The 13,029-nt window shown below is 45.3% G+C and overlaps 1 protein-coding gene across 32 annotated transcripts in view; it reads right to left on the reverse strand.

Annotated features, from left to right (window-relative positions):
• LOC118237675 (zinc finger protein 532) overlaps positions 1–13,029 on the reverse strand; it is a 111,785-nt gene that overhangs the window by 55,605 nt on the left and 43,151 nt on the right. For all 32 annotated transcript variants that reach the window (XM_027402735.2, XM_035440106.1, XM_035440114.1 and 29 more), the window contains one exon: positions 8,736–11,089. In XM_027402735.2, the coding sequence (XP_027258536.1) occupies positions 8,736–11,072 (2,337 nt within the window). In that variant the 5' untranslated portion in view covers positions 11,073–11,089. The remainder of the gene's footprint in view (positions 1–8,735; positions 11,090–13,029) is intronic.

Raw genomic sequence — 13,029 nt, forward strand, 5'->3', positions numbered from 1 at the left:
CCTGACTACATGCATCCTTTGTTCCCAGAGCTAGTTAGTTAGCAATCGATCCCAGGTCACTTGCCACAATCAGAATCCCTAGCAAGAGCTGACTAAATGATGAAATCCACAGGATGCTGTATGGCAGCACACAATATCTACTTGGATGGCTACTTCTAAAGAATACAGATTTGTTAAGAGTCAGTAACACAACCATGTAAACTGGGGAAGGACTAGTCTGAACAAGACAAAACTGGCAGTCTGGGGAGCAGTGCTGAAAGCCAGTGGCCCACATCTGTAATCCCTGCGTTTGGGTAAGAGGATCATGAGTTCAAGATCAGCCTGGGTAACAGCAAGACCCTGTCTAAAAAAATAAAGCCCAAAGGCTGTGAGTATAACTCAGCAGTGAGGGAAGAGAGTGGAAAAGAAGAATGGAGGCAAGGAAACTCAGTCTTTGGATAATGGTGGCCTAGGGTAGGATGCTGATGACTTCTAGAAGACCGTGCTTGAGAAGGTTTATCTAGAAATGAGAACAGGTAGAACTGCTCCAAAGAATTTAAGATTCCCAGAAAGGGGGCTGAAGAGATGACTCAGAAGTTAAGAGCATGCACTGCTGCTCTTGCTGAGGACCGGATCCCAGCACCCATATCACCCCTATCGGGCAGCTCACAACTGACTGTACCTCCAGTTCCAGGAGCGTCTGGCCAGGGGGAGCTACACCTGCACACTTGCACAAAGGCGTGTGTATGTGTGCGCACACACACATAGGTATAGGAATATGGGTATTCATGTGGAGTTCAGAGAACAACGGCAAGTTTGGTTCTCTCCTTTCAATATGTAGGTTCCAGGGATAGAATTCAAGCTCCGTGTGGCAGGCACATTTACCTGCTAAGCTTTCTTACCAGTTCCAAAACATAAAATTGTTTTAATTGCTCAGAGGGGACTGGAAAGGTGGCTCCATAGTTAAAAGTACCCATGTCGGCTTACAGTCATTAGTAACTCCAGTTCCAGGGGATCCTATGCTCTCTTCCAACCACTGTGGACACCAAGCATGTATGTGGTACACAAATACCATACACATAATGTAATTTTAAATATTAAAAAGAAAAATTTCAATGCCGAGAAAGTTCTTGAAATTGAAATGAGGAATCAATTTCTAAAAGTGAGGACCAAGTAAATAATACCTTCTTCACCTGCTGCACTCCGGGGGGCAAAGTAGATGCAAGCCCAAGGGTCTACTCTTAGGTTCCTCAGGTCCCCATCTGTAAAGTCCTAAGCTTCTGTGTCCTAGGGCAGCAACATAATGAAGGAGAGAGAGACAATGAGCTGGTAATGAAGGACACATGCCAAGTCCCAGCTCTGCCACTAATTGGACATTTGTTTTTCCAACTGCAACATAAGAGTATACCAAAATGTGGAACCTATAGAAAGAACAGATGTTTTAACAACTAAGAGATGACATTATACATTTTCTAGCCTGCCACTGACTAAATTCAGCCATGTTTTACTAAGAGGTGAAGTGCACCTCCGCATCAATTATTAACCCTGAAGATAGCAGCTCTTGAACATTTCCCTGACAGGAGCACTTCTCTGTCCTCTCTACCCATGGCCTTGTTCAAGGTGCCTGAACAGGTATTGGGCATCAAGCAGAAAAAGAGCCCCAGACTGTAGCCTGTGAGTATTTGTGAGGACATAAGTGAGTTTATGAGTCTGTCTGTGTAAGTGCAGGAATGAGTGAGAGCCCATGAATGTGCATGTGAGTGCAAGAGTGTCTGAGTGTGATGTGAGCACAGGTATGCATCTCGAGTGCCTGTGAGTGTGTAAGCTGTATAGCCTAGCCACAGCTCCATTTTCATTGCACTGCTTGGTTCCAGGCTGCAGTGAGGGGACACGGTCCTCTCCCTCAGCTGCAGAAGCCACCCAAGCATATGCTGAGATTCCTGGAGGCACATCACCTGCCAGCATATGGTAAGATCCCACAACTCAAGAGTAGACATGAGCAGTGTTAGGCAAAGAAGCCTACACAAGCTCTATATGGCAAGCCAGCTCTTTCAGGAGACTACCAGGCATAGCTGAACATGGCACAAGCTCCTGACAAAGAGGTGTTGTGCTGTCCTGCGGTGACTGTAGGTTTCCTATAGAGTATTCATAAAACATGAGACAAGCTCAGCAAATGTCAGCAAGGTGACTTGGGTACAGTCTCCAAAGGCTGAATGAACACTGTAAGCGGGAGTCAGTGGAGAGAGCCATGGCCAGCCCTGCCACAGCAGTATTCTCAGGAAGAAAGCCTTTCTGGGTTCAGAGAAGCACAGGGAAACACAAGGTCTGTTCTAAAAATACACAAGACAAAAAGTAAGTGAGACGAGGAAACATGAAAGAGAGAGGTGTGTGGTACTAGGGTAGAGAGACTGACTAATATAGAGAAGGCTCTGCTGCCATCCTCAGCTTTGAGAAGAAAGAATGAAGGGAACCAGGGCTCAGCTACTCAAAATGGCTGAGACTTGAGGAGAAAGGCTGGGGGTGCTTACAGGCCATGAGAGGGAAGAGAGGAAGTTGTCTCTGAAAGATGAGCTGAGAGGGAAGAAACTGACACTGGGTGGGGAATGGTCAGTTAAAGAGAAAGCCCAAATGGAATATACATGACAGAAGGAGGAGAACTATTTGCCAGGAGGAAGTGGATAAACATGGGAGGAGAATGGAGCCAAGAAGGGGGCAAATAAACACACAGCAGAGAGCCTGGTGTGGTGGCACACACCTTTAAGCCCAGCACTCAGGGGACAGAGGAGATGGATTTCTGAGTTTGAGGTCAGTCTAGTCTACAGAGTGAGTAAGTTCCAAGACAGCCAGAGCTACACAGAGAAACTGTGTCTTGGGAAAACAACAACAACAACAACAACAACAACAAAAACAACCATGGTGTACATAAAAAAAAAGCACATAGTTAATTTACTTCTTTGTATGCTAGTCAAAAAAAAATATTAATCTAAAAATAAAAAGTCCCAACAGGAACATACTCTCACCTATAAGAGCTGCTAGAAAGTCTCAGGTGGAACAGAAAATTCCAGACCTCACCTTAAAGACAGGACAAAAAGCCCGGAAGGGAACACCTTTAATCCCAGAACTTGAGGGTGATTCTCTGTGAGTTCAAAGCTACTCTCATCAGCCCATCAAGTTTCAGACAGCCAGAGCTACTTAATAGAGGGACTCAGTCTCAAAATTAGGACAAAGAGCAGGCTGCTACAAGCCTGCAATCTCAGAACTGAGGAGCAAAGCATCCTGAGTTCAAAGCCAGCCTGAACTACAAAGCAAGATCAAACAAGAAAGACAAGGAAAAAGGAAAGTGGAACAACTTCCACTTCCAGGAAAATGGAGCCCCAAAAGCTACCCATAGGAAGACTCTGAAAAGAGAGCCGAAACCAGGCTGGCCAGGGACCTGAGGTGAAGAACTAGCTGGAAGAATCCACTTTTGTTTTTACCTCACAACCCAAAATGGAGCTGAAGAACTAGTGAAGCAGAGTGAAGACAAACCCCATCCCGAAGCCTGCTCTCTGGTGTCGAGCCAGAGGCAGGACAGAAACCTAGGTGAGTACCAAGCCCTCAGGAAATAGTGTGGCTACCAGGGCATGCCAAATTCCCACTTCCTGAAACTGTGATGAGTCCCAAACGCCCAGCCCAGACAGAGGAAGGAGGGGAGACAGAGTCAAAAGAGGGGGAGGCAAGAGGGACAGGAAAATGAGCACCTTCACCAGCCCAGTGAGAATGGAAAGGGTCCAAAGAAATCTCCAGGCCCAGATGGTTTCACTGGAGAACTAACTCCAGTTAAAGAGATACTAACTCCAATTTCTATGGAACATAGGGGAAGAAACACTTCTCACTTCACTCTACAAAGCTATTAGCAAACTACCCCAAGCCAGACAAGAATTGGGGGTGGTGGGGAGGGGGTGTAAACCTACATGAATATAGATGCAAGAGGACCCCAACAAAGTAATATTCACATTACAGCAAAAGGGTCATGCAGCCAGACCAGGTATACCCACTCTGTGGGGCATGGCTATTCCCATACCTGGGAAATCAGCAGCTGAACCCCTCAAACTCTGAAACCAGTAAGTTCAAGAGAATCACAAGATACACAATAATAAACAACATTAATTTCTCTTTATACTATCAATGAATCTGTGCACACCAAAATTATATTGTTTTAAAATAACAAATTTCACCTGGGAATGTACTTCAAGTACATCTGTAGCTCTGGGTTTCATCCCCATTATACCTTTCACATAGTTCCTATCACAGGGCTGACAAGACTGCTTTGTAGATGCAAATGAGATGATTCCCATGGAAGGCAATGAGGTAGAGTCACTCTGAGTTAGAGGCCAGCCTGGCACCCTGAGAAAGCAGCGTCTGCTCTCTTGGTGGTAGTATGCATCATGAGCTTCAAGCCTGGGTGTATGGAGTGGGGGATGAACACACACATCTGAGGCTGCCCCACAGTGACATGGAACAAAGGTGCACACAGTTCCCAGAAGACAGCATTTCAACAAGTAATGCAAGAGAAGGGCACATGCATCGGCCGGAAACCGAGAAACCCAGTCAAGCCCATACAACAGCTCAAAATGATCAGACACAATGTGAAACACAGAACTAAAAACCTTTAGGTTGTCCAGCATGTGGCACATGTCTTTGCTTGTTTTGTTTTATCGAGACAGGGTTTCTCTATCTAACAGTCCTGGCTGTCCTGGATCTCAGTCTGTAGACCAGGCTAGTCTCAAACTCAGAGATTTGCCTGCCCTGCCTCTGCTGGGATTAAATGTTTGTGCCACCACCGCCCAGTATTTTTAATCCTTCATGAGGCAGAGGCAGGTAGATCTCTGTGAGTTCGAGATGGTCTACATAGCAAGTTCCAGGACAGGCAGAGCTACATACAGAGAACTGCCTCAAAGAAAAATAAAAACAAAAACAAGATATAAGGTGGAGGGCTTGGAAAGTGGCTCAGTGGTTAAGAGCACTTGCTGCTCTTGCAGCGGACCTAGGTTCAATCCCTAGCAACCACATGGCATCAGGCAGGCATGGGGTAAACACATGCATGTATATGCGAAGCCATACAGGAAAACATCAGATATCAACCCCTTGATGTGCACAAACACATTTTTTAATACTTAATTTTAATGTGTATGAGTATTCAGCATGCACGCATGTATGAGCACTACATGTGTGCAGTACTCACAGAGGTCAGAAAAGGGCATCAGATACTCTGGAACTAGAATAAAGAGATGTGAGCGCTATGTGAGTGAGAAACAAACCAGGGTCCTATTCAAGGGCAGCAAGTGCTCTTAACTGCTAAGGCATCTCTCTAACCCAACATTTTTTGTAATAATAATAATAATAATAATAATAATAATAATAATAATAATAATAATAAAACAGAACTAAGGGAAAACCATATGCTTTATACTACTGCACAGCAATAAAACAGGGTCCCAAACTATCTGTGATTGGCTCAGAATATTAATGTGGGGAAGTAATACACCCAATAAAAGCACACTTGGAACCCTGAATCCTGACCTTCCCCGGACACAGGCTGGGTAGTCAATCATGGAGACACAAGATCACAAAGGCAAATAACTAACACACCATGGTTTGCTGTGTCTCAAAGCTAGGATATTTGGTCTTGCCTTGGGCATTTTTCTTATACTTTCAACTTATGATGATGGGTTTATTGAGACTATAACAGCAACAACCTAACCTAGATGCATTTCACGGGGAACTGTACTGACTGAAAAAGGCCAAGCCACTCACATACTGCATGGTTTCCTCATTTTAATGTTCGTGAATTGGCAAGACTACAGAAATCAAAACAGGTAGCAGTTGCCAGGGATTGGGACACAGCAGGGTAGCAGTGGGAGCTATTTTCATGAGGGTAGAATTATTGTGCTGCCTGACCATGCTGATAATGTCTTGACTGATATTGTTCTGTTTTTGTGAGCAGTTCCCATCAGAGAACTGAATGAAGAGTATGCATAGAACGTCTCATATTTCTTACATGAATCTATAATTACATCAAAATAATAAAATAAGACCCTGCTACCAATGAAGCAGCATCCCCTTCTCCGGGCCCAGCTAACTCAAACTGAAAGGCCACACCCATAGTGTAAGTCACCTGCTGCTGAGGGCTCTCAAAGGAAACTTTCAAACCTTGAGAATCTGACAGACAGCAGGGTCACCCCAGGAATCTACTAGGAATGAGTCTTTAACTAAGACTAACATGCAGAGCAGGGGGCCCAACACAAGCTGAAAGCCCAGGCTTTGATGGCACTGGGAACCTGCTCCAGAGGGCATGTTAGGGCATGAGGACAAGGACGCTTTTACAACTGTGAAGAAATCCTGTTTCTCAATCCACCAATGAGTAACCAAGAGTGTGGAGATTAATGGGAAAATATAAGTAGGTTCTGAATCCATGGACATAGCAGAGAACAGAAAACAGGCTTAGAAAAGCCTTTGGTACTAGAGGTACCCTGGTCCAACCTCCAAATTTTCTAAGAAACTTTAAGTACCATTCTCAAAGTGGATTCTATTTCAATAGTTAAGTATTTCCTGAATTGAGACTAAAATTCATGTGGCTGTCAAGCTAAAATATGGATAATAACTCTGATCCCTTCTCAAACACTGCAGCCCTGCCCTCTGCTGCTGTGCCAGCAAAGGTGGAGAACTACCCAAGCTCCCACTACATTATAGGGCTATAGTGCTTTTCCAGCTTCATCGAAAGTCTTAAAGTGGCTCAAACTATATGCAAGAAGAGAAGAGCCGTTCCATGCAAAGCTAGCACAGGCCCCAGCTGCTGAGCAGGTGAACCAGCTGTCCATGCATCACTGGAGACTGTACTCGGGGTCTTCTGGACCACAATCGCAATGGGAGACAAGGAAGTGAGTGCCAGGAGGAGAGTGTAACACACAGGCAGTGCTGACACCAGCCCCGAGGAGCTGGCTACACAGCTGGCAAAAGCTTACTAAATAAACACCTCTTGGGGGAGCTGGGTGGTTGACCGAGGCATAAATGGAGAAAGAGTATATATGTTTTACTTAATGTACATCTGCCATGACTCGTTCCCTTGAATTCCAGGTAATGTATGTGATCTACAGGTTTTACTTGTCCCAGCAAAATAAGAGAAAATGATGACCATGTAACAAGAGACAATCATCTCTTTCCCCCAGCCGAGAGTGATTCACAGCTGTTTGACCCTATCCCAAATGTCAATCCTGAAAATTTTTATCTAAGGACAAAAGCTGGGGAGCATAGGGTGCTATTCTACCCATGTCATTCCAGGTCCCAAAGAAATGACATAACTGACGGCAGCTCCAACAGCAGAACCCACAACCATGACGGTGAGCAAACTCTGGGCCAGGACCCAGCCCACCACCCCAGTGTCCACTGGCACACAACAGCACACACCACTCAGGAAATGGCTTTGGGGCTTTTATTTTCATGATGAAGAAGAGTGCCCTTAGGGGGAATTGGTCAGAAGATAAGGGGGTATGTGCATGGGCAGAACCCAACTATCATTACTAGGTCATGCTCTGAGAGCCATAACTGGTATGGCAACGCATCCTCTTCTGGGATACATAAAACACCCACATCTACAAAAATATGGCCAAAACTCATTGCTTCTACTTCAACTAGACAGAAAACACAGAGGGGAAAATACAAAACAACAAAACAGGTATGATTATCTTTCTTTTCCCAAACTCACAATCCTACAAATAGTTTAAGTCAGTAGTTGACATTGAAAACTTACAGAGACAGTATCAGGCTTCTGACCATGGCTCCGAGTTAACAAAATACTGGGGGAAACAAAGGAAAGACTGCCTGCTACTGGACGTTCATGACCTTGAAATGCATGACTTTGAGGTGCCTGAGACAGGATCTCAACTTCGCCGTGGGGGGGGAGACGCATCCCACCCCTTTTGAGCCAGACAGCTTTTCTCACCCCACAACATATATACCATGTTCTCTCTACTTGGGAATTATTTCACTTAGCATGCTAGGAATGCTTGTTATGCAAGTTATGTATTAGGCAAATGTTGCTTCATGGAGAAAGTAAATGAGAAAGACAATGAGTTGATGCAAATTATAAAATGTATTTCACCAACAGCACCTTGTACTTCACCTCAAAAAAGCTGCAGACACAAAGGTTTACTGTGCCAAATGGTTTGTAATTCACAATTAAAATCCACTGCCATGAACACTACTGAACATACTTTTGAACCATAGCACCTAAGTAGACATGCCTAAAAGTAGGTGCCTGGTAGATATGCTTGTAAGTCATGTCAGAGTTACACATACCAGTAATTGTCAAAAATCTAAAACCATGAGTAAAAACTCACACTTTGCCAATGTAATCCAAACTAAACACTCAATATGATGGGATAATACTCTAAATTTACAGCTACATCTCAGACTTCCACTAGATATTCCAATGCCTTGAATAATTACCTACATAATTCAACCAGAGTGAAATGCTTTCTACCTGGCTAAAAGAATTACCCTTGTTTTTCAACACTTCACCTATACTATGAAAACAATTTTTTGCCTTCCCTGTGTTTACACACACACACACACACACACACACACACACACACACACACACACACACACACACCCCTCCATGTAACTGTGCTGCCACCCCAAATTCAAGGTATCTGATGGAGCACTCGAGGCTACAGACTCATCACCGAAACACCAAAATTTAAATGATACTCTACTTGTCCACTTGTATCTGCAGCATGCTGGAAATGTGTAGCCAGAGACGTCTCATCCTGGAAGACTTCATTACACTCCAAACATTTGAGACTGTGTCTACACAGCTTGGAGGGATCTTCGTCTAGGGGCATAGCTGGGCTGATGGGTGTGCTTGGAGGCGCTGAAATAACCGCCCCAGTTATGCCAGACTGGATTTTTGTTACAGTGTGTGTACCAGCTCCCACAGAGCTCTGCAGAGAAGAAGAAGTAGTATTGCTAGACGGAGAAACTATCATCTGGTCTGCTGGGACTGGCTTTAGAATTAAGTGGGAGCACTGCATCACCACTCCTTTCTCCTTATGCCCTCGGGCATGGGAAAGGAGGCTGCATTTGTTGTAAAAAACAAGGTTCTTTGTACAATGGTTGCACGTTACTTCGATGCGCACACTACGCCTGTCATAGTGCTGGGTCAGGCTCTTTTCCAGGGCGAAGGAGTCCCCACACTCCAAGCACTTATACCCACGCATCGGTAACGTGATCCCTGCATTGGCGGGAGGACTGAGGTTTGGGATGTAAACAGGGACTGGATTGACACTGCTCAGCACCTTGTTGAAAGCTTCCACCACAGAACTCTGCAAGGATGACACCACCTGGACTCGAGATACCTTTTTAGGTGGTTGGGAGGCCGCTGCATTGATTATTGCCTGCTTTATTTGTTGCTGAGGTTTGGTTAGCACTTGGCGGAGTTCAGAGGTGGCCTGGGCACCCTGAGGCAGAAGGTTAAGGTTGGCAAGGTGCACAGTCTTTGGCACGAGTTTGGCATTGGCCAGGCTGGATGCTGGCACCACAACGGTTTGCTGCTGGATGGCATTGGCAGCTTTGATAATGGCACTGCTGGCACTCTGAACAGAGGCAGCAGATATGACTGTGGCTTTCACTGTCGTGTTGTTAGCAAGCTTCAGATTGATGACTTGAGACCCTGCTGTCTTGACAGCAGACACAGGAAGGAAAGCAGTTGCCACGGGCTTGATGGTGACCTGTTTGGGAGTCAGCTCTGCAGGGGACACTGCACTGGTAACCATGGCTGTCTGCAGAGGTGCCCTGGGGGGAGAGGAAAGGACAGCGGCTGTTGCTGAAGATGAGAGAAGTGATGTCACAGATGCCATCACAGATGCTGCCTGCTCAGAAGGCTTCTTCCCAGCATCCAGATCCACTTCTGGCAACACTCTGGTCACTGTTCTCTTGATCTCCCCAGAAGAGGTCTTGATGGTCTTGATACGGACTTTGGGGATTGCTGGGGTAGACCCCACAGGAGACGATGGGGACCCTTTGCTGCTGTTCTCACTGGATATGCTCCTGGGACTATCCGATGGCTTCAGGGAGGCCTTCTTGGTGCCATCAATGAGATTCTGAGACTCAGGAGACTTGTCGGCAGCTTTGGGACTGTCATTCACTTCCTTTGGTAATGGAGAAGCTTCCCTTGAATTAGCCACAACTTCTTTGCAGGAGTCTGAAGCAGCTTTCTTAGCACTCAGGGCTGCGATGGCAGCTATGCACGAAGAGAGCTTAGAGGACGACTTTGCTTTGGAAGATGTGACGGCGGCAAGGCTGGTGTCACTCTTCTCAGAGCTCAGTTTGCCATCAAGGACCCTGTTCTCAAGCATCTTCTCAGAGTTCTCCTTCAACTTGTCCTCTGCTTTCCTAACCTTAAAAGGCTCATAAACACTCAGGGTTATGGAATTTGTTTCTGTCTCTCGCTTGACTTTGCTCTTCTCTACATGGCCTGATGTAGAGATTCCAGTCTTGCTTGTGTTTTCCCCTCCGAGTGACTTTAGCTTGTCATAGTCCTGCTGGGGAGCTGAGCCAGTTAATACATTTGATCTGAAACCTGACCGTGTATCTTCCTTATCAGGAGGGTCGTCCACCTCTATCTTCTCATCGTCATCAAACTCTTCAGCACTGGAGATGGGGCTGAACTGGCTGAATGCTGGGTCTTTAAGAGTCACCTCTGAGGTAGGTGTGTCTCCTTTTATGGGCTTTGTGCCATCCTTACCATAGCTGTCAAGAGAGGATGCTGTGAGAAACCCGTTATGCAAGCCATTGCCTGTGGAGTTGTGGCTGTCTTTTTCAGCTCCCTCAGAGGAATCGATGTTCCGAACATTCTTCACAATGACACTGACGCCAACATCTGAGGATGATGGAGTATGAGAGTCGTCATCCACATGAGCATTCTGCTTGATGTGGCTTTCATGGTCCTCGTGTCCAGACTCAATCGCTGCTTTGGGATCGACCATATCTGGTATATCAAATGCTGCCAAGAGGTCATCAAAGTCTGGGGTCTTCATATCCCCCATGGTCATGAATTTGATCAGATGTTCTGTTAAAGGAAGGAAAAAGAATTCCATCAGCAATTGACACTGATAATCATCATTTCAGCCACCATCAGCTTTGAGATGCTACACTAACGGAAGATTACAATAAAAACAACTGCAGATTTCAAATTTCATCCACAGAAGAATGAAAGGACCATATAAACCTACCACAAGGTGTTCACTACATTCACCTGGGATTTATTTTCTTCTTACTCTCTAAGGAAGTAATCACATCCATTTTTAATTCTAGCTTTCCCTGCTGTGTTGAAAAAGAAACATTGAAAAGGAGTAGGACAGGTAGTTTTAGGGGGAAAAAAATAAGTCAAGCCATTACAGAGACAGAAGCGATGCAAACACATGCAGTGCTGGGATCTTTCTTTAGGAAACACCATTGGCAGAGGAAAAAGAGAGTGAGGATGGAAGGCACCCCCATCTCTGAACCTGGACAGTTCCACCTTAGAGCTCTGTTATGTGCTGGTATATCATATCCACTGTGTGTACACTTGCCTCCTGTCATCTATCTTCCTAAGGACAGGCAATGTGTCACTCATCTTTACATCATAAATGCTAAAGAATGAACAAGTCATACATCAGGAGCCAAAGATAAGATCTGTAACAGAGTGAGTGCCCGGCCTCCACTCTGCCACTCACTAGCTCTGGACCCAGGGAAAAAACAGAGTCTTTGGACTTGGTCCTTCCTTCAGCAGTAAGGGCAAGCAGCCAAGAAGAGAAGGAAAACAGAAAGGAGAAAACGGAAGCAGGAAGAAGGGAGTCTGAAGGGAACAGGGCTGAGGCTGATCTGGAAATCTGAAATGGGCAATCGGCCTAGAGGACTTGTAGGCAAACACCCCTGGACTCTTCACTCTCTATGCTGCTCCTCTTTTACATCTGCCCTGCTGGTCTCCGAGAGGCTGTCTTCCACATTTTACTCAAGTACTTAACAGTTTTCTTACACACTCTGTAAAAGGTCAAGCATACCTGAGGAGAGCAACAATCTTGGGGTCAAGGTAAAATGCAACACAGATGACAGTGGACATCTAGGAAAACCATAAGCCTCAGATATGCCACAGCTCAAAAGACTCTCAGCATATTGCCACTCCAGGGACAGATCTAAATGCCACTAAGGCTTCAGGGAAATCCTCTGTTGAGGAAGTGACAAATTCAAGTTCAACGGGTGCAGAAGCATAAACCATCTCAGTTACACACACAGCTGGGAAAGTTGCAGGGACTTTTCTCCTAATGATCTCCTTACCTTGAGGCAAACTATGGTCACTATATTTTTACTGCTGGACCAGACAAAGAATGACATATCCCCAGCATCACATTATCTCCAACACAAAGGCTGCACCCAAGAAACAGAAACATTCAAAGAGTGATAAGCCTGACATTAAAATGTCTCTGAGAAGTCAACCACAGGAGCAAAGCCTATAGTTGTGACTTTCTTTTTCTGAATGCTCTAAATAGCACTGAGCAATCAAACTGCAAAATGGGGGCTACAAAAAAAATCTGCTGGCTAGTATGGCCATATAAAAGAATCCCCCCACTTGAGTACAGCCCTGAATGTCACTACCCCTTATCCCCAAGCATCACATTGCTGCTGGGAACTGAACACCCATAATGAAGCTCCACTAACCAGATGGCTCCATATTTTAGGTCTCCACTTTTTGAAAGCTCAGTGCATGGAATCAGGCTGAGGTTCACGGGCAGCATGCTAGGATTAATACCCATCCAGCACCACAAAAAAAAAAAAAAAAAAAAAATACAAAACAAAAAAACCCCCAAACCACCCCTTTCACCCAGCACCATAGTCGAAAGGCAGATCTTTAAAAGAACACAAGCTAGGACTCGAGCTGTAGTCAACCGCAGTGGTAGCTAAGGATCTCACTTTCTCCACAGGAACATGAGATTTGTGTCTCACCCTTTCTTTAATGATGCCATCAAAAGA

Source organism: Cricetulus griseus, chromosome 2 (genome assembly GCF_003668045.3).
Source record: "Cricetulus griseus strain 17A/GY chromosome 2, alternate assembly CriGri-PICRH-1.0, whole genome shotgun sequence".
In the NCBI taxonomy this organism is placed as follows: Eukaryota; Metazoa; Chordata; class Mammalia; order Rodentia; family Cricetidae; genus Cricetulus; species Cricetulus griseus.